This window comes from Grampus griseus (genome assembly GCF_964374135.1).
Source record: "Grampus griseus genome assembly, chromosome: 5".
Taxonomy (NCBI): domain Eukaryota; kingdom Metazoa; phylum Chordata; class Mammalia; order Artiodactyla; family Delphinidae; genus Grampus; species Grampus griseus.
In genome coordinates, this window is record NC_138998.1 from 72,261,563 (window position 1) to 72,285,411 (window position 23,849).

General features: G+C 43.6%; 2 protein-coding genes across 2 annotated transcripts in view; one reads left to right on the plus strand and one right to left on the minus strand.

Moving 5' to 3' along the window:
- The window catches only part of PCYT1A (phosphate cytidylyltransferase 1A, choline), a 44,417-nt gene extending 39,072 nt beyond the window's left edge, over window positions 1-5,345 (plus strand). Inside the window, exon 9 of the mRNA XM_082655180.1 lies at window positions 848-5,345. Within this exon, the coding sequence (XP_082511306.1) occupies window positions 848-1,054 (207 nt within the window). The 3' untranslated portion in view covers window positions 1,055-5,345. The remainder of the gene's footprint in view (window positions 1-847) is intronic.
- Window positions 5,346-5,453: 108 nt separating this feature from the next.
- Window positions 5,454-23,066, minus strand: SLC51A (solute carrier family 51 member A). The gene is made up of 9 exons (XM_082655181.1): window positions 22,828-23,066; window positions 22,120-22,214; window positions 10,958-11,112; window positions 10,101-10,174; window positions 9,532-9,690; window positions 8,871-8,982; window positions 8,438-8,584; window positions 6,807-6,912; window positions 5,454-6,254 (listed from the first exon to the last, which is right to left on the minus strand). Exons 1-9 carry the CDS (start codon window positions 22,863-22,865, stop codon window positions 6,097-6,099), a joined length of 1,044 nt encoding a protein of 347 aa, XP_082511307.1. The 5' UTR covers window positions 22,866-23,066; the 3' UTR covers window positions 5,454-6,096.
- Window positions 23,067-23,849: the final 783 nt, after the last annotated feature.

Consider the following 23,849-nt stretch of genomic DNA (forward strand, 5'->3'; position numbering starts at 1 on the left):
GGAATTCTCATGCTGTGGAAGGAATTATAGAATCCTTGAGCAGAAAGGGACATTGACATTAAGAAGTTATCTAATCTGTTCCCCTTGTTCGGCAGAACTATATTTCCACTATCCCCAGAAAGTTTTTAAAAATCTTTACAGAAAGAGGTTATACATTCTCCTAAATAATTTTGCCAGCTCTCTATCAACCTCCAAATATGGTGACAAGATAAGTGAGTAGCCTTGCCCAGCTTGCTTCTACATTATAGTTTTAGATGGAAGGGAAGGAAAGAGCAAAGAGCAGTAAAAAGAAAGCTGCCTGCACTACACACAGCTGCTGCAGGACCGTTGGGTACGGTGGGAATTCTGTCCTTGAGGAGTAGCAGGGTCTTTTCGAGCCAAATAAAAGGTGCCTGTGTAGCTATGAGCAGATGAGCCCTAGGATATCAGGAACGATCTGACTGTGAGGGTGTTTGGATGCCAGAATAGATTATTCTGGGAGTGTATGGAATTTTCTCTTCAGAGAACTCCAAAACTAGGATAGGTACCCTTTTGTCTGAGTTAATTCCTTTGTTTTTGCCTACAGCCTAGACTACAGACCCAAGTAGCCTTTTAAGAATTCCTTTGATGTAGAGGTCAAGGATTGGGTGACAGTGGATAGCAGGTGGGAACCCTTAGATACATAGTATAGCATAGAGCACTTTGGAGAGGAAATTGCTTAGGATTATAGCTATGTTCCTCCTCTGGCTTACTTGATCACTTTTGACATTACAGAGGGCACTCGTGATAATTTGAAGTCTCATATCCTCCAGTGGTGCTTCAGTAGGATCCATAGGTTTCTTCTAACTCTTTCTTTTGGTCTCCCTAGAAACATATGCTGAAAGAGGGGAAAGGCCGGATGCTGCAGGCCATCAGTCCAAGGCAGAGTCCCAGCAGCAGTCCCACTCGTGAACGCTCCCCCTCTCCCTCTTTCCGGTGGCCCTTCTCTGGCAAGACTTCCCCGCCTTCCTCCCCAGCAAACCTCTCCAGACACAAGTCTGCAGCCTATGATATCAGTGAGGATGAAGAAGACTAATTTTTCATCTCTCCTTTCCTCTCCCCTCCCTCTGTCCCATCACCTTCAGAAGCTCTCTGTTGAATTCTGAATTGTGATCCCAACACTAAACCTAAGGACAGCTACAAAGGAAAGACAATTGGGGCAAGAGTACTTAGGATGGGGGGACCAGACAGCCTATCCTCTGAGAGACATCACCCACCCCCACCAAGAAAGAGGCTAACTACATCTTAGAAGCCTGTTTGGCATCCATATACCTTCCCCATGGACTTTGCTTTACTGTTTATGTTCATGTGATCTTGACAGGGAAATTGTCATTTTTATTAATTTTTAAAAAATTAGTCTTTCAAATGTAGTAAATAGAACTAATTTTTTGCCCCCAAGGAGCGGGCAGAAGGAAGCGATGTAATACCCAGAGGCCTTTTCTTCCTGATACACTATAGTATTTGCCTTCCGTTCTGAGGCAAAGAGGCAAACTGTTTTGCCAAGTCCTTCAGGCAAGGAGCCATGCTGATGGGTGATTTGGAGGGGAAATATCATAATTTTGATTTCCTTTAAAAAAAGCAAAAAGCTGAGTAACAGTCACAAATCCCCTAAGTGTACTGCTGGCACATGTGTCAATGTGGCTATGGGAAGAAGGAGATCTGAGTTTAACTTTTCTTGCTCCCTGAGGAGTTTCTTATTGGACCCAATGGGGTCCATGAAGACACTGATGGGGATGGAACCAGACCACATGGCATCTGCTACGGTTTTTCTGCTGTGTTCATCTTCTCAGAAAACTCTGTTGCCCAGTTATTTGGGAGCTCTTTTCAATCTCTTTCCTGTAATCTACCTTTAAAGGGAGGAACACTTCCAGGTTTAGTCTGATTAAGGAGGGGAGTGGGACAATACTCGATCTTATGCAAAGTCAGTTTTGATTAATTTTCTTCCTGAGAGTAAGTCCCTGGCCCTGTGACTCCTATTTTAATACTTATTACCTAGCTTTTTACAGAGGATACTTTGTAAATGTCTGCAGTTTGAACATGATCTGTTAATCCATGTTGCTCATAGCCATATCGAATATTCAGAGAGATTTGCACAGAACATAGGCACAAAAGCATAAGGAAACACACCCCTTTCTAAAGCCTTTTCTTGACCTCTTCCCCTCTTAAGAGTGTCCTTGACTGGAACCAGTGCTGCATGAGGTGTTTATTTTCCCCTGAGAGTTGGCAGCTGGCAGGGACTCCCGTCTGCTGCCCTTCCAGCAAGTCACCGAGCAAGGGCTCACTTTACAAGAGTGTGGTAGGTTCCCTCCCTCTCACTCTGCCTGGTTCCACCTCCCCTGGTTTGTTGCCCAGGGGATTCACTGCTCAAATTTCACGTCAGAGAATGCTGAAGCTTAACACTTGCTGTTGAGCATAAGCTCCTTTTAAACCTCTAGCATCCTACAGTACATGACCTAGCAGATCATCATCTATCATAATCCTGTAGCTGGGTTCAGGGTGAAAAATTGCTTATGTCCAGGCACCATCCCATCACTCATAAATACCCCTTGTAGGGGTGGCGTTTTAGTGTTTTCAGCTAAGAAAACCACATCTTATCTTTCCTTGCCCCTCTGCTAGGGCTGTGAGCATCTCATAGTCCCCCCCCAAACACCTTCTGTTAAAACTTGCTCTTCTTCCTGAGGGTCGGTGACTAGAATCACTGCCTGCCTGCACAGCAGGACTACCTAGGTCCTCAGATCATCCAGAGAGGCAGAGCACAGCAGAGTAGAGGGACAAAGAGGGGGAAACCTCTTGTCCTGATGGCCTATGAAAATTACATTTCTAACTGTTCTCATGAAGTGCTATTTTTACTATCAAATCTGGTTTACACAAGCTTTGGCTTGGAATCCTTTTTTTGGAACAGTTGAAGTTAATGTTTTCCTATATTACTCAGCTTGATATGATCAAGCTGATATGATCACATATTTTAACTTGCTGCTTCAGTCTTGCCTCTTTGGGAATTCTGCCCGTTTCTGTCAATAGGAAAGCAGTGAAATCACCACTGAAGCCCACTTACGTGTTCTCTCAAAGTACACATGTTATCCAAGTGTATTTGGAAAATGAGGTGCCCAGAGTATGATTTTCCTCCCTGTAGTCACTCTTCTCACGTGTATTGTCTGGATCTTAAGTTTTTGGTCCTCCTCCTCCGCTCTGTAAATGGGCTGCTTTGGGCATATCCTGTCCTTGGAATATGACCTCTAGGCTGACAAGCTCCATGAGACTGCTAGCACCAGCATGTGCACATGTTCTTGGAAAACTCTCACTCCTTTTGGTGAACCTCTGTGGCCTCAGTCTCCTAACACTAGTATATCTTCAAATAATTTTGACTGAAAGCAAAAAATTTTATGGCGTGGCATGCTAGATACTTTGGGATAAATGTGATCCTACATGCCGGACAAGGGTGGGTGGGTGGAAGAAGCTATTGGGATGATGCATTGTTTGATCATCTGTGCCTAATTAAATGAGGTTAGAGGTTCGCATTCCACAACCATGCATGTGATCTGTAAATCTTTAAATATTATTGTTAATATTAACTTCTAACATTAGTTTTAATTAGCTGTTTCCCTGAATCCCACACACAAAGCTGTCAGCCTGAATAGATCAAATGTGGCAGAAATGGGAGAGCCTTAAAAGTTGCTTGGCTTCCAGTGGTTAAGAATCCACCTGCCAATGCAGGGGATACAGGTTCAAACCCTGGTCCAGGAAGATCACACATGCTGCAGAGCAACTAAGCCCATGCACCACAGCTACTGAGCCTGTGCTCTAGAGCCTGCGAACCACAACTACTGAGCCCACGCACCACAACTACTGAAACCCGCGGGCTCTAGGGCCCGCGTGCCGCAACTACTGAGCGCACGTGCCACAGCTACTGAAGCCCGCACGCCTAGAGCCTGTGCTCTGCAACAAGAGAAGCCACCTCAATGAGAAACCCACGCACCACAACGAAGAGTAGCCCCTGCTTGCCGCAACTATTGAAAGCCCACGCACAGCAGCAAAGACCCAACGCAGCCAAAAAAAAAGTTGGTTGGCCTCAGAGCCTCTCGCTGTAAGATAGAAGGGAAATGGAGACAGAAGCCCTGTAGCCGGTGCTGAGGAGGTGCCATTTCAGCAGTTACCTTGAGATGAGCTGGGCAAAAAGTTTGCTTTTTTCATACACTACACTCAGTAGCACTGAAGGATGGAGGTTGAAATTGTAGAGGAATAAAAATGGATCGTTTGTACTGCTGCAGCTGCTTCTGATAGCTAGAGCCAAAGACCATTACCTTGCTGAGGCTTGGGTAAGAAGGTTGGGGATGCAAGGAGGTTGAAAACCTTGAATGAGAGAAAAAATTTGAGGGAGGTCAAGAGAGCTTTTGACCTTTTCTGATCACTGATAACTTCCTAGGCAGCACCTGAGTTACATTTTTCTTACTTTTGACCACACAGCTGTCCAGGCAGTCTTTGAATATTCCCTCCATAATGGTTCTTCACAGTGATTTTTATTCTGTTTCTTGATGTATGGGTAGCTTTTGTTTTTCTGGAGCTCATTGCCTTTTTAATCCTGTTCCAGACCCTATATCTAAAACCTTTCCAAATCAAGTATATTTCACTGCTTTTGTTTAATTCCCTAAAAGCCATAGCTTTTACATTTTCTGTCAGCACAAACTATCACCAGAAGTTGAATCAGTACAGGTAGGAAAAGAGCTCCCTTAACAATGTTTTTAACTAATGGTATTTTTTTTTAACCTTACCAATATAAGTATTTTTAAAGTTATATTTTTCAAGGTCATGCAATGATTGTTCTTGTTTTCTCTCACAGAATAGATTGTCATGGGATAAAGAGTGGTCCCTAGCTATTATTTTTCCAAGTAAGTAGAACATGTTCTTGGGATTATACTTAAATGTTAATTTTCTTTAAAACAAAGGAGAAAGATACTCTGCCAAAGTTTAATGTTAGTATTCAGATTGGGGTAGAGAACAAAAGTACTTGGTTTAACATTAGGATGACTCCAGTTGTGGTTTTTTTAGCTTCCAAGTGGGCTTTCCCACCCTTCTTAGGGAGGCACTGACTGCTTTGAACACAGAGACTTGATTGGTTGAGTTGTTTTATATTGAGGATCCTGAACAGAACGAGTCTTGGAAAAAAATTCTGGCCTTGGCATGAATGTTGGCCCCATCACCAGTGCCGGTGTCCACAAGGACGTTTTCCTCAATTGGTGTTCAGTATATTGCTTTCCTGTCTGAGTGTTATTAAATTGTTCAGTTATTTTGGCTTTTGTCATTAGCCAAATAAAGGAAAAGTGATTTTATGTAATGTTCCATTTTCTGTGTTTTTGACCTTGTATACATGTGTATGATATGTTTTATGTATTTGTGGCTTTTACCTGTACTATCAGTTCCTTTGCTTTTGCATCCTAATTTGGGGGTTTTACCTGTATGATCATTTCCTTTGCTTTTGCATCTTAATTTGTCTCTCCATAATAACTCCATGACCATATTATCGGGATTCCTTTTGCTGCTTGGTACAGAAGACTAAAAAAGCCATTGTCCCACAAAGGGAGGCTGATCCAGATCTCCCAGGTCTAATGTCATCAGTGCCCTACTGACGCATCTGTAAGGGAAAGAACACCTTTCATCTGTTCTTCAGAAGCCTGGTTTCTTCGAGAGTTTGGGCTGATACTATTTTGCCTGGCTGAGTTCTATTCCTGTTATTATACCAGTAAAACTATCACATACTCTTCCCCCTTTCATTTGCTTTGGGAAACCTCAGAGTAACCTTTTAATATACAAGCTTTATGGGCTAGTAGTGGCACACACAGAGGCAGTGTGCCCAGTTGTAGAACATCAAACTCCATCCTGTTTGTTTATTATAAAACTTAAAACACCTTCCTCAGGCAAGATCCAAAACAATTTCATCCTATTGCATAGTTCACATTCGTGTCTACAGTCAAGTGTATACCATTAGCCAGCTTGCTCTGACAATGGAATCCATCCCCATTTGGTCAAAGCTGAGGAACAGTAAAGAAATCTTGTGCCCATCTAATGAGTGCAGTGTCTCTTTCATTGTCCAAGCAGTCCACCTCCAGCTTTGAGGTTCAAATCCAGGTTTGGAGAAGAGAAAGGTTCATATCCAACCTTGTCGTCTTTCCTTCGGTAGTATATTCGTGTGAGCACGGTTATCAGAAAAGTCTCCAGGATGAGGAGGTGGCAGTTCATCACTGCAGCATGGGGCAAAATATAATGTAGGTTATACTAACTTACAGAGGTGGTATACCACTAGTAGCCTTGGCATATGAGTTGAACAACACTTTCTCCAATTTGTCCTCAAACCAGGACCTAGAGATATTGAGTTGTCACAGGTAACATAGCAGGTTAATAGTAGAACCAGAGCCAGAACTTGGCCCTCTACCTCCTGCAATTTGAGGCTAGCACTAAACATTTCTTTTGCATGTTTCATCAGCATGACTTCTGCTTCCTAACCACACCCATTGCTCTCCCTGGAGCTGAGGGTTGAACCCATGGCTTCCTGGGTTGGCCATCAGGGCTGGCCTCAAGCTGTGGGATTGCAGCTCTCCTCTCTGTGATCAGAGAGGTCATAGTCTGCTTAGAGCTTCTGCTAGATTTCTTGCAGGTTCCTTTCTCAGTATTCTGAGCAGAACATTCTGAGTATTCTGAGATTGGCTGGCCCAACTTCCGTTCTAAGTTCCTCTCCTCCCTGACCTCCCCCTTTTGCCCATCCTGGAATAGAATAGGAGCTCCTACGTGCTCACCTTGAGACCTGATTTTAGAAGAAAAGGGAGGCGAACAAGCAATCTGCCCACCGTTGGCCAAGACTGAGAAGATGGATGGCTGCAGGGCAGTCAGAATAAGGAGAACCTGCAGAAGAGAAAAGAGAAGTGAGGGTAGGGGCTCAGCATCCCCGGCACTGAGGCCAGCTGGCCCACTGCTGTGTTTGAGATGTGTCTTGTACTTGCCCTCTCTGAGTACACTTTTCTGAAGCACAGCCTCTTCAGGGCAGACTTGGCTTTTCTAGGCTTCCCCACAATAATCATGGGCAGGCTCGGCAATCACAGGGCTTTTACCCGCTAGCCTGACCCTGAGTGCTTCTGGGGCCCAGATCCTTTCTGTGCCCCTTCAGTCCCTTACTCTATTTTAGGCTCTTCTGTCCTCTGTCTTCCTCTGGACCCTCCAATTCTACCTACTATGTGCCTGTAAGCGGCACCTGCTTAGATCAAATGAGAATTTCTGTGAAATCACTCTGTTAACTGTAAAGGAGTCATTGTGCCTTGGGAATAGGAGAAGGGCCCAGCAAGGAGACAGAAAGAATGAAGTGAGAAGGGAAACAATATTGGGCTAGAAGTCACTGCATTTGGTGGAAAGGTTATCTCTGGGCTTAGAGAATGGAAAGTGTAAAAAGTAAACAAACGTGAGTTTTAGAGAATTGTCAGAAAAGATGTGAAGATGAAGAGGCAGTGTGATAAGAGATGTGGGTCTGGGAGTCGACAGATCTAGGTTTAAATTCCAGTCCCATCCCTTATGAGCCTTTGAACAAGCCCCATAACATCTCAGTTTCCTCATTTGTAAAACAGAAATAATAATGACTCTGAGGATTATAGTGAATTTAAATGTAATTAATGTATGAAAAGTGCCTAGTATGTGGTATAGACACTTCATAGTTGTAGCTGTGATAATGCTGATGTTTCTGGTGGTGATGAATTGCAGGTTTTTAGAAGTAATGGGTAGTAAAGAAAAGAAAAAAGCAAAGGTATAAGAAATTAAGGTTTGATAATACATTTGTTATGGGTTGCATTGTGTCCTGCAAAAAGACACATTGAAGTCCTAACCCTTAGTACCTCAGAATGTGACCTTATTTGGAAAAAGCATCATTGTTTTGGTAACTAATTAGACATAATTAGTTAAGATGCGGTCATACTGGAGTAGGGTGGGTCCTTCCTTATTCCAATATGACTGATGTCCTTATAAGAAAAGAGACACAAGACACAGACACATGAGGGTAGAATGCCATGTGACATGCCAGGGATGCCAAGGATTGCTGCAAACCATCGGAAGCCAGGAATAGTCAAGGAAGGGTTCTCCCACAGTTTTCAGAGGGAACACGGGCCGCTGACATCTGGCCTCCAGAACTGTGAGACAACACATTTCTGTTGCTTTAAACCACCCAGTTTGTGATATTTTTGCTTCCAAGCGTTGGCTTGGAAGCTATTAAAGCACAGGAAAGCAAAAACTGGGAAAGGGCAGGGATTCTTTTCCAAATCTCATAGGAAACCTAAGGCTTAAGAAGATTCCCGGACCCACTTTTATCCTTTATTAGTCTCAGCTCCTAACCCCTATTATTTGTGGCTCATTATTAACCATCTTTTCTCTCCCAGGGTATAGTTACCTGGAACAGAACAAATTTGGCTCCTATGTTCTGCTCGCCCAGGTGCAGCTTGGCTTGACGAAAAAGGATGCCCAGGGTCCACAGAGCTAACAGGGTGGACACACCAAGGAAAACGTTGATCCATAGAGCTGTGCTCTTCTCTGAAATCTGGTGGCAGGCCAGAAAGTAGTCAATGAGGAAGCAAGCCCTTTTCTCCTTTTACTTCCCCTCTCCCATGGTGGGAAAGGTAAAAAAGCCCCAAAGCCTTGGCCCCTTCCCATTTCTTCTCTCCCCATCAGAGTCCCTGAGCCTCTACTTTTCCACAGCCACCCTGTCCCTGGGGCTACCCCATTCCTGGGGCTCTGAATTAGGGGATATTGGCTCCAGCTATTCCTTCTAGAGTCACAGGTATTTAATGAATCTTGGCCTCTGCTGCCCCTTACTCCTGACTTACATCTGCTGGGTCATAGATGCCATCAGGGAGGAGAAACAGGCCCACCAGACTCAGTGTTATCTTGAAGAAGGCATACTGGAAGGGGCCCAACATCAGCAGCTGAAGCTTTTTCCTGAAGTGGGAAGAGGGTTAGGACCATGGACCCACAAACCACCCACCCCAAGAAGACCTTCCAGCTCCCTCACCGGGCTCCGCCATCATAGACATCAACATGGTCAAATGGATGGGGACTTCGGAAGAAGCCAGAATGTTGAGAGAGTTGGGAACCCTCCTTCTTGCCTCCCACTCACCCTCAGACCAGAATGCTGCCTTTGAGTAAGAACTGAGTGTTGACCCCAACCTCATTAACCGAAATAGATGGAAGGGGAAAGTAAATAGTCCAAAATCCAGTTTGCTCTGTGTGGTAAAGTTTGTAGGGGACAGTGAGCTTAAGCGATGGGAACTTTGGAGTTCTCCTTCCTCTGCTCCCCTTACCCCTGTGTGGGTGCCCAGTGTGTGGACCCTGGCTGCGGGATGCCCGCCCTTTCATCACTGGGTTTGTTCCATAAAAGCCTAATTCCATGAGGCTTGAAGCAGGGCTGAGAGAGCCAGCAGAGGCTCTTGGGAGAGTGCAGGAAGAGGCTAACCTGTTCTTCCAGGCGGCCTCTCCCTCCCACCTTACCTGGTGAGCATGAGTTGTGGGCAGCAGGGGCAGCAGCAGCAGCAGGGGCCTGTGTGGATCATCACTGGGGTGTCCTTCAGTGTCCTTACTACTGCCTCCTTCCCACCAAAGCCTTCCACCATGACCTGCATCAGCAGGTAAAAGCACATCGCATAAAACCTGGAGTTGGGGGAGAGGTGGGCCTGAGAGTACACAGAAGGGGAGGTGGTAGCAGCTGATAGGACAGCCCTTCCTGCCAAAGAAAAACAGACTGCAAAGGGGCCAGGGAGAGGTGGGGCTTCCTGAGGGGATCAGGTAGGGGCTAGGCGTTCTGAGTGTGTGACCCAAGAGGAAGTGAGAGAGAGGACAGGGTGGGAAGAGGGCAATTTCAGGCTGTGGGAATGAAATGGTGCCTGAGGATGAACTGGAAGTTCAAGGGCTCTATTTATGATCAGTTGGTTTGCACGGATTTATGGAAGGGATAGGGGATAAAAGAAGACATGGACTCTGGAGTCCTGGGGTTGAGGGGAGCAGAGTGGGGGACCGCAGAAGGATATCCAGTTCAGCTGGGGGCAGGGCAGGACACTCACGAGGTTATGGCCATTTCCACGAGCATGAGGGCACGAGGGATCCAGAGACCAAAGCAGCAGAACACAGACACTATCTGCTTGGAGAAGAGCAAGGAGCTGGTTAGGGCAAGGAAGGAGGCTTCGTGCTCACCTTTTACAACAAGGGCTCAAGGAAGCAAAACCTAAACATTTGAGGCACCATTACTTCTAAGTGACCAGCTGGAAAAATAACTAGTTAAAGTGACCTTGAGTCAGGGGGCTCTTTTGAAGACTATCTCAACTTATATCACTGGGGTAAGAGTAGGTCAGTTCATCTTTAAGATGTTATTAGAGCATCTGATGTCTTGAGATGGCCCAGGCAGATGTCATCTGGCAGGAAAGGACTTCAGGGGCTTTGTTCTTCCCCCCAAACAGACAGAGCTCACCACATGGAAAGAGAAGTCCCATTTTATGACCTGGGAACATGCCAAAGACCTATCTAATAGCTGTGGGAGCGAGTTAAAAAGACCGATGACATAAGCGTAGAGTGAGCATGACCCCATGGGAAAAGGTTCTTTTCCTCCTACCCTCTGAGGAACAGGGAGTTGGTGTGTCCAAGAAGGAGGCTTGCAATGTTGTAGCAGGGGAGTAGCGAGTGAGGCTGCCGGTGGGCTGAGAGGGTTCTTCAGCTGTTTCTGTGGCTCTAAGATATTTCAAACGCTCCATCCCACTGCCTGTTGACCTTCCAGGCATGGGGTCCTGACTGCAGATATCAGACTAAAACCCTCACCCTAAGGTGGTAGAGGAAGGCAACTTGAATTGTTGAGTTTAAAGGAATCCTCAAGATGGACCCTGCCTCCCCTCCAGTCCCTCTCAAAAGGCAGCTACAGGGCCCTCACCGTGGGCGCAGAGCTGCTCCAGAGCAGAGTCTTCCTCTTGATGGGGCAGTAAGTGTTCTTGTATAGGTAGACAGCATCCTCCAGGAAGATGGCAACTGAGCCCAGGGCAAGCAAGGTCATGATGACCGTGAGAGAAATTTCCACAGGGCCCGATGCTAGAGTTGAAAGAGAGGGCAGACTCCAGTGAGCTGAAGATCAGGACTGAGGAGCAGAAGATGTGGGCTTCCTCATGTGGATCTAAATTGCTTTACCATATCTAGAATGACCTGGTCTAGGCCCCCTCATGCAGAAGATGGGCTATTTGTTAGATCTAGAGTATCCAACATGTGACTAAGAAATAGTCACTCTTCTGCATTCATGAGAGACTAGACCAGATAATTCTAGGTATGGTAAGGCTTATCTGAACCAGGATATAGACACCAAACAAGTTTGTACATAATTAGCAAAAATTCTAAATTAGGAGGTCAACAGGGTTTATTCAGTTTTCTATTTCAGTGTCAGGTGTTTTGCTAGCAGAACAAGGACCAATTAACATTATAATTAAAGCAGAATATAACTCTTGGTTTACTTTAGAACTGTTTAAATTTGATTTCAAAAATTATGTCACAAAACTGGGACATAGGAAGGGACTTTAACAAAAGAAATGGGTATGAGTAAAGACTCCAAGGACATATGACCCACGTTGGCCTCACACTTAGTCTTACATTCAATGTGGCCCAGTAGCTCTCTTTAGTGTTTATTGAAGTCATTTGAGGAGTTGTTAAAAAGTAGCTGTCCAGGCCCTATCCGCATAGATGCTGTTTCAACAGATCTGGAACAGATCTGGGATGGACCCAGTAATCCACATTTTAAACAAGCTCGCCTGATAATGGTCAGAGGATAACAAACAATTTTTCAACAAACACCAGTGAAGCTCCTCTGGCCTCACCATTGCTAACAGGAAAACATTAATAGAGTCACAATATTTGTTTCTGAACATTTTCTAACCAATGCAACAATTAGTTTTAAACAAAGGGTTCTGTGTCCTCAGTGACTAAGCCTGGACCCTCATTTATCCAAGTCTCTTCCCTAGTTGGCAGACTCCTTCCTTTAAGCCACTTAACTGGCTAGATGACAGATGAATTGAGGGAAGACTGCCAGAGTCCAAGCCACTGTCTTATTACATTGGGAGTAAAGTATGAGGAAGGCATTGGCTGGTCTGCCCTATGTTTTGGTGACTGGGGGCAGCTCAGGCCGAGATATTAACGCTGACACCAAAACAGGGAGGAAGGAGACCATACCACAGTAAAGACTTGAGTTGTCATCTGGGTCAGTCATACCTGGTGGCACCACAAGGAGCAACCAGGACAAAGGTGAATTTGTCAAAAAATATGTTGATCCTGGTTGTTCTTATTTCAGGGCACACATTTTTCTCTCTGTTTCTGTTTACTTTAGCCAAGAGGCCCTTTACCTCTGACCACAGTTAGGTCTGTGATCAATCCAGAGGACCTGCCATGGGGAAGGTGGCCCTTGGATTCCAGGTCCCAAGTTGTACTTCTGAAGTCAGTAGTAAGCTTTTCCATTCTATTACAGGCCTCAAAAGACAGGACTGTGCTATTTTTCTTCCCTCCTCCCCATTCCTGCCTCCACCCCGCCTCCACTTAATTAGGATACAGCCCTCTGGGTGACCAAATTACTGGCTTGGCATTGCTGTTGCTGTTTAACTCTGTTGCCTCTTTCTCAATTACCTCTACAGATATTGCTCCAGTAGGCTCTGCAAATTTTAAACATTAACAAAACAAAACAAAACAAACAAACAAAAGCCAAAAAACACCTGGTTGCAGTCCTTTATTAAAAAGAGACTTTACCTTCCTTCCTTGAAACTTTAAAAATATAAACATCATGGGGTGGGGGCTGACACAGTTTTACCCTTATACAATAAAAATGTGGATTTAAAACAATTATGATTGTTTTATCATGAGATACACATAAAGCCTTCCATATATCAAAATAATTCCAGATAGATTAAAGAGATAAACCTTTAAAAATCAAACAGGGAAAATTGAGAGAAGGAAAAGAAAAGAGAGAATTGTATCTGCATCAAGACTTTGGAGAGGGAAGACCTACCTAAGCTTAGGTGTAATCCAAGAAATCACAGTGAGAACGATGGTCAAATTTGACATAAAGAGTTTAAACTTCTGAATGTTAAAAAAATATATAGGCAGCAAACAGACTGGGAGAAAGCATGTTTAATAAATGTGTACACAAGTTTAAAATTTTTATTACATGAAGAAAATAACAAAAACAGAAGGCTCTTGCAAATGGGAAAATGATACTGACACAGTTCAGGAAGTGGGAAAATAGTCAACCTGCCTAGCAGCCAGAGAAGAGCAAAATAACAGTAATATATAGCCCTACATTTTAAAAAACGTAAATGTCCAACAATACTGAAATTATTATGTAAACTACTCAATAGAATATTATGCAGGTGTGAAAAATTTGTGCATACCATAACAAAATTTTTGCAAAGACTATGTACTAATATTTAAAAAAATGTGTTAACACTGTTTTAAAAAACAGAAAAACTTATTAACAGATCCACACATTTATGGTCATCAGATTTATGACAAAGGCTTCACTACAATTCAGGGGGAAAGGATTCTTTTTGAGAAAGTGCTGGGTTAATTGCATCTCGTTTAATATGCAAAGTGATAAAAAAGAACACTGACCCCTCCCTCACATCATACAAAAATACCTAAATGTGAAAGTTAAAACAATAAAGTTTTTTTTGTTTTTTGTTTTTTTTGTGGTACGCGGGCCTCTCACTGCCGTGGCCTCTCCCGTTGCGGAGCACAGGCTCCGGACGCGCAGGCTCAGCGGCCATGGCTCACAGGCCCAGCCGCTCCGCAGCATGTGGGATCTTCCCGGACCGGGGTATGAACCCGTGTACCCTGCCTCGGCAGGCGGACTCTCAACCACTGCGCCACCAGGGAAGCCCAACGATAAAGTTTTTAGAAGAAAACAGAGAAGTATACCTTAATGACTTTGAGATAGGCAAAGATCCTTTTAAAATAGGACACAAAAGCACTAATCATAAAGAAAAAAAATTGATAAACTGGACTTCCTTAAAATTAAGAATTTCCATTTGACAAAGAAAACCATTAAGACAATGAAAGGGCATGCTCAGACCGAGAGAAGATATTTGCAATACAAATACCCAACAAAAGACTCGTATCCATAATATATAAAGAATTCCTATCAGAAAGAAAAAGAACACAATTTTTAAAAGTGAAAAAGACCTAAACAGTAACTTTTCTACAGAAGATATCCAAATGTTCAAGAAGCATAAAAAGGTGCTAAATATTAATAGTCACTGGGGAAATACAAATGTGAGGTGCCATTATATACCCACCAAAAGGGCTAGAATTGCTTTTAATTTTAATCATCCTTTGACCGATGATTCTAAGTGCTGGTGAGGATGAGGAACAATTGGAACTCTCACACATTGCTATTGGGAGTGGTGCCACCACTTTAGAAAACAGTTTGGTAGTATCTATTAAAGCTTAACATACACCTACCCTGCGACACAAGAATTCCACTCACGGAAACATATTTGATAGAAATGAGTGCCTTAATCACCAAAAGAATGTTCAGAGCAGCATTGTTCATAATGGCCAAAACTGGAAACAGTCCACATGTTCTTCAACAAGAATACAGATATGGGCTTCCCTGGTGGTGCAGTGGTTAAGAATCCGCCTGCCAAATCAGGGGACACGGGTTTGATCCCTGGTCCAGGAAGATCCCACATTGCCGCGGAGCAACTAAGCCCGTGCGCCACAACTACTGAGCCTGCGCTGTAGAGCCCGCAAGCCACAACTACTGAAGCCCGCACGCCTAGAGCCTGTGCTCCGCAACAAGACAAGCCACCGCAATGAGAAGCCTGCACACCACAACGAAGAGTAGCCCCCGCTCACCGCAACTAGAGAAAGCCTGCGCGCAGCAACGAAGACCCAGTGCAGCCAAAAATAATAAAAATAAAAATCATTGTCCTTTACTGTATGTAATTTATGACTAAAACAAACAAATCTTTATGTGAACAAAGCAGAATGCAAAATTAGCAAAGGGAATTTCCCTGACAGTCCAGTGGTTAGGACCTGGTACTTTCACTGCCAGTGGCCTGGGTTCAGTCCCTGGTAGGGGAACTAAGATCCTGCAAGCTGCGTGGTGTGGCCAATAAATAAATAAAAATAAAAAATAAAAATAAGTAGCGTGGTAAAATTATAACCATGTTTAAAGGATTTGGGGAGAGAAAGGTAGAAAAGAGTTGATGGAAAGAGTGGGGCCCTAATATCTTTATCATATAAAATGGAAAGTGAAGAAGTACTGTCCATAGTTGGCAGAATAAGAAATAAAATATAGGTATAGTATATACAGCTATACAGATAACCAACTAAAAATATTGACATAACTATGTGGAAAGAGTGGAAGAAGTTTGGTGCTAAGTGAATTAAACTTTCACGTATTATAGAGGCAGCTACAGATAATGTCCAAAATTGATACCACAGGAAATAATGGTAATTTGAAGGTAACTATCAGAATAATCATCATCTAAAAAAGGAGGATGAATCATCAGCTAAAAAAGGAGGACTTCCCTGGTGGTCCAGCGGTTAAGACTCTGTTCTTCCACTGCAGAGGGTGCGGGTTTGATCCCTGGTCAGGGAACTAAGATCCTGCATGCCGTGTGGCATGGACAAAAAAAAATTTTTTTAAAGAAAAAAGAAATGAGAATAAATAGGGCAGGGGATAGTTGATTTTCTTTAGTAGCCTTTTTGTACTATTTAAATTTTTAACACATGTTCATGTGTTACTTTGATAAAATAAAAACATTAAAAAATCATTGCCTAGAAAAAAGCCTAGAAATTAATTAACAATGCTGTCTTTGAGTGATGATACTGTGGGTGGCTTTTGTCCTCTTTCTTTTCCAATTATTCTATAGTGAATACGTATATTATAACAAAAAGTTTTTTTTAAACACATACTTTGCCAAACATAGAATGACGTGAAAAAATTCATATGATATCATGCTTATAAAAACAGGACATAAAATTGTAGTATAGTATGATTTCCACTAATGTTAAATAAAAGCATAGAAAACAGAACTTATGCTACGATATTTGCAGTGCTGGTCTTGAGTGGTGGGACCATACATGACTGTTCCTCTTTTCACTTTTCTCTATTTTCGTACTGACTTCATTGAATTATTTTTACAATAGAAATGTTTAGTTAAAAAAATACAGATAAAATATAAAGTCCAGATAGGCAGAAACCAAAATTAATTCAGTAGATTTCTAAAAACCAACATCCATTGTTGGGAAGGGGCATACCGCTGCAGGCTTCTCCTTGTGGGATTCCCCCACCCCCTACTTGACTCTTGTCCTCATCAGCTCACTGAGAGCTGAGAGTGGAAACAGCCCTTCCAGAAGCCAACAAGTGTTCACTGTCCTTGACTGTTCCCCCTCCTTGAAAATCTCCCTCCCCTTGACCCCCAGAACCACAGTTCTCCTGATTCCTCTCCTGGTCTCTGACCCTAGGTCTCCTCTACTGATTCCTCATCCTCTCCCGTACCCTGTGTTCTCCAAACTCAATCGCTCCCTCTTGCCTCTTCTGTTTATTGAGGTTTAGGATTTCCCTACCACTCCTCAGCCTCCCAACAACCACCTGAGCTGTTTCCACCTCCAGAACCTTATGGTACTTGGCTTCTGTCTGTTCGTCTTTCCTCCCTGAGCTCCCTGTGGCGGGCTCCTTCCTATCACTGAGCTCTCTGCTCAAACCCCCCTCCTCAGCCAGCCTCCCTTGAGCATCCAGTGTGGTGTTACCTCCTCTCCCCCAAGCTGCCCCCAACAGTTAGGTTATTTACATATTTATTTACTTGTTTGTTGTCTATCCCCATCGGAGTGATGGTAGTATAAACTGTGAAGGCAGGGATTTTGTCAGGCTTGTTTTCTGTTCTATCTCCAAGTGCATGGAACAGTAACTGTAACTATTTGTTGAATGAAAGAAATGACCCCATGAGAATTCTTATTGTCATCTCCATTTTATAGGTTTTATTCAGGAAACTAGGCTTAGGGAGTTGAGCACCTCACCCATGGTCACACAGCCTGGAAGTGATGGAGCTGGGATTTAAACCCAGGGGTTCCTGACCCTAAGTCCATTCTCTTCACCATTACACATGTTGACTCTTGGTGTGTGTTCACATAGCTATGGAAGGAAATGTGGAGTGATATAAATGATCAAATGCAGCCCTAAGGTTGCTTAAGTTGATGAAGGTGGAGGTGAGCCATATTCCAACTCTTCAATAAGGAAGTGCTTTTGCAGTTTCTTGTATCTGCTGGCTTTGGTGTTCATACTTGCAGCATCTACTGACTCTTGTATCCACTTCCATAACAGAAAAGTATGAGAGAGAGAACTTCCTTAGCATACATAGCCTGACACCACTACTCTACTTCAAATTCATCTATCTTCTTGGAAGATTGTCCTCTATCTTTTTTTTTTCTGCATCTTAACAGAACAAAAGTTCTGGAACAAAAGTATCCAGTGGCACAAGGATCTTTGGAAACACTTTAAACAAGGTTAAACATGTTTCTTTCCTGTGGAGTATACCAAGTTTTAAATCTGATTTATATTGTTAATTTCCAAAAGGAGGTTACAGAATATAGATTTTGCAAAACTTATTTTTCTACAGGCTCTGTTTTCATGGCGCAGTCCTTGGGATTAGTATTCCAAAGAACACGTTTTGGGAAATGCTTGTCTAACTCACCTGTTTGAATACAATTATACCTTTAGCAACTAGCAAATTTCCCACTGTATCTGTAACAGTGAAGATTACTTTTTTAAATAATGAAAACAATATAAGAACATTAAAACTTTGAAAAAAGAGTATCACCATAATCCTAGCTAGTTCCTAACCAAAAATTATTTTCATTTTTGCATAATGTATTTCCATGGAAGTTAAGAGCATAGGCTCTGAATTCAAAGTAATATTCCATTTACTCCTTGCTCTATAATCTTGGGCAGGTTGTTTATCCTCCAATTAAACCTCTTAGCATGGAATGTAGTATTTGCTCAGTAAAAACTAGGTTTAAAAAAGCATCCTGTTATATGTATAACTGATTCACTTTGTTATAAAGCAGAAACTAACACACCATTGTAAAGCAATTATACTCCAATAAAGATGTTAAAAAAAAAAAAAGCATCCTGGTTAAAGTTCATACATATTGTATTACTGCAATCATACTGTAAAATTTTGCATTCTGTTTTTTTATCTAACATTTCATCACAGCCTGTCAAAAATTATTTTTATAATTATTTTTAAAATTATAGAGATTTAAAAAATAAATATAGTAATAGAGCAAATATTAATATATCCATAATCCATTTTAAAGAGTGTTATGATATTGCCAACTTTGCTTCAAAAGTTATTCTTAGAAAAATAAAACATTACAGATGTACTTGAAGGCCCCTGTATATACCTCCTGGATCCTTCTCACTTCCCTACCTCACCTCCCAGGGCTAACTACTATTCTGAAGTTGAGGTGTATCTTTTCCTGTATGTTTTAATTTTTTACAATATATGTACATACTCAACATATTATATTGCTTTGCACTAAAAAAATCTATATAAATGGTATTATCCTGTGAAATGCTTTTCCACTCAACATTGCTTTCATGGTTGTTATTATTTTCATTGTGACAAACAAATGCTACCATAAGCATTCTTAAATGTGTCTCCTTGGCATGTACAGGAGAGTTCCTCTGTTCAAACACTTAGAATTGCTGGGTTGTAGGAGATGAGAATCTTCAGTGTTAAAGGTATCTAATTACTCTTCAAAGTGGTTATACCAATTTGTACTCCCACCAGCAGTCTATGAGAGTTCACAGTTCACCTTAAATTCACCATCACTTGGGATTATCAGACTTTCAATTTTCATCTTTGAGAGAGTAGTGAAATGTTATTTCATTGTTTAACTTGAGGTTCCCTAATTCCTAACAAAACAGATAATCTTTTTGTACCTTTATTGACCATTTGGGTTTCCTCTTCTAGTATGAATTGTATGATCATCTATTCTATCTAATTTTTATTGGGTAATTTTTCTTATACTGACTAATCATCCTTTGTTGGTTATAAGGCTTGAAAATATCTTCTCCCAGTCTTTGGTTTGGCTTTTAACATTGTTTATAGTGTTTTTAGTTGTACAGAATTTTGTTTGCTTTATGTAGTCAATCTTCAAGATCATTTGTGCTTTCTTGTGTTTTATTTTAGAAATTATTCTCTGCTTCCAACTATAAGGATATCTTTCCATATTTTCTTTTGTAAAAATGTTTGCATTTACATTTAGGTACTTAATCTATCTGGATTAAAGCTATATTGGAGTTATTTTCATGTTTATTTACTTGCCATAGGGACAGGCAATTGTCCAGCATCACTCCTCAAAGAGTCCATCCTGTCCCACTGATGTGTATACCATCCTTTCATATAGCAAGTCCCCAAGTGGCCATGGGTCTATTTCTAGACCCTCTATTTTATTTCATTTTTCTGCTTGTCAGGCCCCTTGTGAAACAGGAGGGAAGGGGGAAGGACACAACCTCTAAAAACCATAGCTCTTGAGGATGTGACATAAACTGGTTAGAAACAACCAGGTCCAGGATAGTGGAAGATTCAACTTCCAGTGGACCTTGAGCCTCATTATACACAGATTGTAATATATTAGCATATGCTAAATGGCACATCCACAGGTGCTATGACAGTTTGGAGGCCAACCATAAAAGGACAAAAAATGAGCGGTGCCCCAATTCCTGGAAATCTCTGCCCCTTCCCCAAAATAGTTGGAATAATCCTCCCATTAGTTAGCCTATGAAATTACCCAGCTCACAAAAACTAATCACCCCATATTTCAGGGCCTCTCGCCTTCTGAGATGTGTCACACTCTGTCTATGGAGTGTGTAGCTCTGTAAATAAATCTACTTCTTACCTATCACTTTGCCGTTCACTGAATTTCTTCTGTGCAGAAGCATAAAGAACCTGGGCTTCAGTAAGTCCTGAGACCAGACATGTGATTTCAATGAAAAGACAGTGGGGAACTTCCCTGGAGGTCCAGTGGTTAAGAGTCCTCTCTTCCACTGCAGGGTGCATGGGTTTGACCTCTGGTTGGGAAACTAAGATGTGACATGCCGCTCAGTGCGGCCAAAAATACATAAATTTTTTTTTTAAAGGAAAAAAAAAAAAGACAGTGGATTCAAGTCCCAATCTGAGTTGTGTGGTTGCAGTTATTACATTATTGCTTTAATTACTCTAGTCTTGATATATAACCCTTAATATCTGGTAGGGCACATACCTTCCTTACTCTTTATCAAAATTGTCTTGGCTTTTCTTGGTCCTTGACTCCCACAAATAAATGTTTGGATCAGTCCATTAAAAAAATAATTGTGTAGGGATTATAACTGCAATCATATCACAGGCATTTCAAAAACAGATTATTGAAAGTTTCAATAGTTCTTCCAGAATAGTTCTTTCTTAAATGGCATTTAATTTAAGGAATAACAGAGTTTATAAATGAAGGAGGAAGGGGTTTCACCACATCCTCCAATGGGCACCTCTTCCTGACTCTCCTATTTCTGTCAGTGTCATCACCACTGTCCAGATTCTCGGAGTCATCATTTAGAGTTTCTTTTTCCTTCACTTACCTTGTCTAAATATTTACCAGATTGCCTGCTCTTTCTTTGGATTGCCTGTATTTTCCAATCTTCTTTTCCTTTCCCTGACACTGATATGGCTCAGGTTTTGCCCTTCCTGCTGGGCTGGGGCAATAACCTCCAATTTATACCCCTGATTCTCAAGGCTCTTCTTCCCCAAAGTCTATCTTGATTGCTGATTAATGATCCTGAAACACTATCCAGCCCCTCCCAATCTCAGAGCCCTTGTCCGCTCCTTCTGTCTGCGGGATAAAGTACAACTCCTCTGCCTGACACTCATCAGGCCCCACCTTACCTGCCCAGCCCTCTCAATTGTCCCCTGCTTCCCCACCTGTAACCTTGACTCTTGCCAGATCCAGCTCCTCAGTGTCTGGAGAACCTGCCTGCACCTTCTATCTCCACCCCAACCCCAGCCGTGCCCACCACCGGCTCTCCACTTTCCAACTGCTACCCACTCCAACAGTTCCACTTGGGGACAAGGCAGCTCTCCAGACTACCAGGCTCAGAATGGTCTCCCTGCTTTGAACATCCCTGGTGCTTCTATTTGCATATTTTGTAGCAAAGCAATGTGAGATCCATTTTCATTGTGTAAGGAAGGATTTCCCAATCTCAGCACTATTGACACATTGGCCCAGATAATTCCTTGTCCTGGGGACTTTCCTTTGTTTCCAGGGCAACATCCCTGACCTCTGTCCACTAGATGCCGGTAGCACCCTCTAGCTGTGGCAACTGAAACTGCCTCCAGACATTGTCAAAAGTCTCCAGTGGGACAAAATTGCCTCTGGTTGACAATACTGGTGTGTTGTCACGCAGTAGGGAAACCAAATAAAATGTGGATGGGAGCCACATTTGCTTTTCAAGATGCTAGGGTCATTTGATTGTCCTGTTTTACGTGTCCAAGGAATAAAGAGTCCCATCATCTGCCTTTCACTTTCAAAAGCAATTCAGTAATAGGATCTAGTTGGCCAACACTGTCAGAATACTTTTACAGGTTCACCTAAATTTTCAGAACATTATTCATAATAACCATCCCACTAGAATCGTACAGACCCTCTCCTGAGGAGGATGTTGCGCACACCTCAAGGGCATTCTATGGGGCTTTGGGCACCAGCTTGAGTCCCTGGGTGGCCCTGGGGTCTGAAAAATGCTCCAGACCACTGTCCCCAATTTGAGCTGGGGAGGCCCAATATGCAGCTTTGTCTGTGGGCCATGTTGTCGCACCTCTCTTTTGGCCTTTTGTCTCCTCTAGGAGTTGTTCTTCTCCCAGGTTTTTACCATGACAGACAGACACTGGGCCAGTCATCCTCCCAGGCCCTCCAGGCTGGCTAGCTCAGGACCACCTTTCCTCAGCTCCTCTCAGCTTTTCTGACTTCCCCCGGGATGTTCAGTTTTTCCCTCCTTTCAGTTCCCTCTACAGAGGGTCCCTGACTCACCTCTCAGAAGTTGGGCTGCTGTGGGAGGGTGAGAGAAGCAGGCAGAGGGAATGCTGTAATTGGTTTTCAGTACCTCCAGAAGATCTGCCGTGTACCTGGAGAGACACCAGCATGTGTTCAGAATATGGGGACCTGGGGACGGGGAGGGTAGCAGAAGGAACACCAGCAACCTGACATTCCCTCAAATACTCCTGGGTTCAGGGAGCTTGTCCATCTCCCCTCAAGGCCCTGACTCTTAGAGGGAATGGAGAATTGGCCTGGGTCACTGTGTAAGGCAGGCTGCCACCTAGGCCATGGGTAGGTCTGGCTGCAGTGCTCAAAAAGCCCATAGTCCATTTTCTCCACTTCCGTTGGGGCAGAAGCCCAGAGGTTGGCTAGGGAGAAACAGCAGGGTCCCAGAGAAGGAGTGGACCCTTAGTACCAGGAATGGATCTCCAGCTCTGTGCATGCCCCCCATTGCCCCCACCTCTGGGATCTTTCTGTCCCTGGTTGGTGGCCAAAGCCAAGGCTCTGAAGGGTCATACACTCGCCCTACCCCACAGTGTCCCTGAGGACCTTGTGGGATGGCCAGCCCATTATTAGTCCTGGGTCATTCTGTGTGCTGGGAGCCAAAGGGCCCTGAGAGGGAGGTAGGGACAGGTCAGAGTGAGAGGGGCCCCTGCTGCTTAGCAACCGGCTCCTGGCTCGGGGCTTGCCTTCCTCACTCACCTGGGATCAAGCTTTATCTGAGTCCTGTCTGGCTCCATTGTCTCCTTTTTCTCTCCGGCTTTCCTTCCTGGCAGGCACTGAGGACCCAGGAGGGACAGGCAGGCGTGGGCCCCGGGGAAGGTGGCTCCTGCCGGCTCTGCTGCCTGCGGGACTGGGCTGTGGGTAGGTGGAGTGGCTGGGTCTTCCCCTCTGGCTCTCTCCCTTCTCAGGCCTCCGTGCCCACAAGCTCCTATCTCAGAGTTCACCGCAGAGGAATTTGATCCCCTCGGCTGGCTGGTTGAGTTCCCTGGTTCCTACTCCTCCCTGTCGGTAGGTGTGGCCCCTCCTTCCTCCCTCCCACAAATACCTCTGGCTGCCCCTTGCCCTCAGCCCGCCCTCACCCTCCATCCCTCCTAAGGAGCCTTTTAGAGACAAAATCCTTGGTCCTCCCGGCAAAACCCCCTGGTCAGCAACACCCTCTCCCTCAGAATCTGGCTGGAACGCTGGCTCTGTCCCCCTGAAGATGGAAGTCAGGGCTGAGGCCTTGACTGTGTTGGTGCTGTTGGCTTGGAGTGTGGAAGGGAGGGCTAGCCGGGAAGTCCAGACAAGGCCCATGTGGGCTTCCCAAAGCCCAGCCCACAGCATCCTGATGACAGGCTCATCCAGCCAAACAGCACCCCCCGCCACAACCCCCGAAGATGCAGCAAATGGGGAGTGGGGGAGGGTGTATTTAAGAGGCAGAGTTACTGAGTGAGATTTCTGGGCATTCTGACAGATTCTGAAAAACCGCCAAATTGTATGCTTCTGAACTATTTTATTGATTGGTGGTTTCTCTTCTCTCTCCAAGTAGATTTAAACCTATTTAAGGCCAAGCATAGTACCCCTAAGTTCCCAGCACAGGACCTCACACATAGTAAGTGCTCCTTAGAATTGGTTGCATGAATGATAAAATAATAAAATCATAGCAACAGTAGCTAATGTATATTGAGCATTCATGCACCAGGTGCTGTAGGAATTGCTGCATGTTCCTTATCTCATTTAAA

Bases quoted from the DNA above. Each gene is read 5' to 3' on its own strand.
- SLC51A (XM_082655181.1), bottom strand. From the start codon at position 22,865: ATGGAGCCAGACAGGACTCAGATAAAGCTTGATCCCAG. The intron at 9,691-10,100 runs GTGAGTGTCCTG...CCCCAACTCCAG, and splicing joins GTGGAAATGGCCATAACCTC to GTTTTATGCGATGTGCTTTT. The intron at 6,913-8,437 runs GTAACTATACCC...TCTCTTCTGCAG, and splicing joins CCAAATTTGTTCTGTTCCAG to GTTCTCCTTATTCTGACTGC.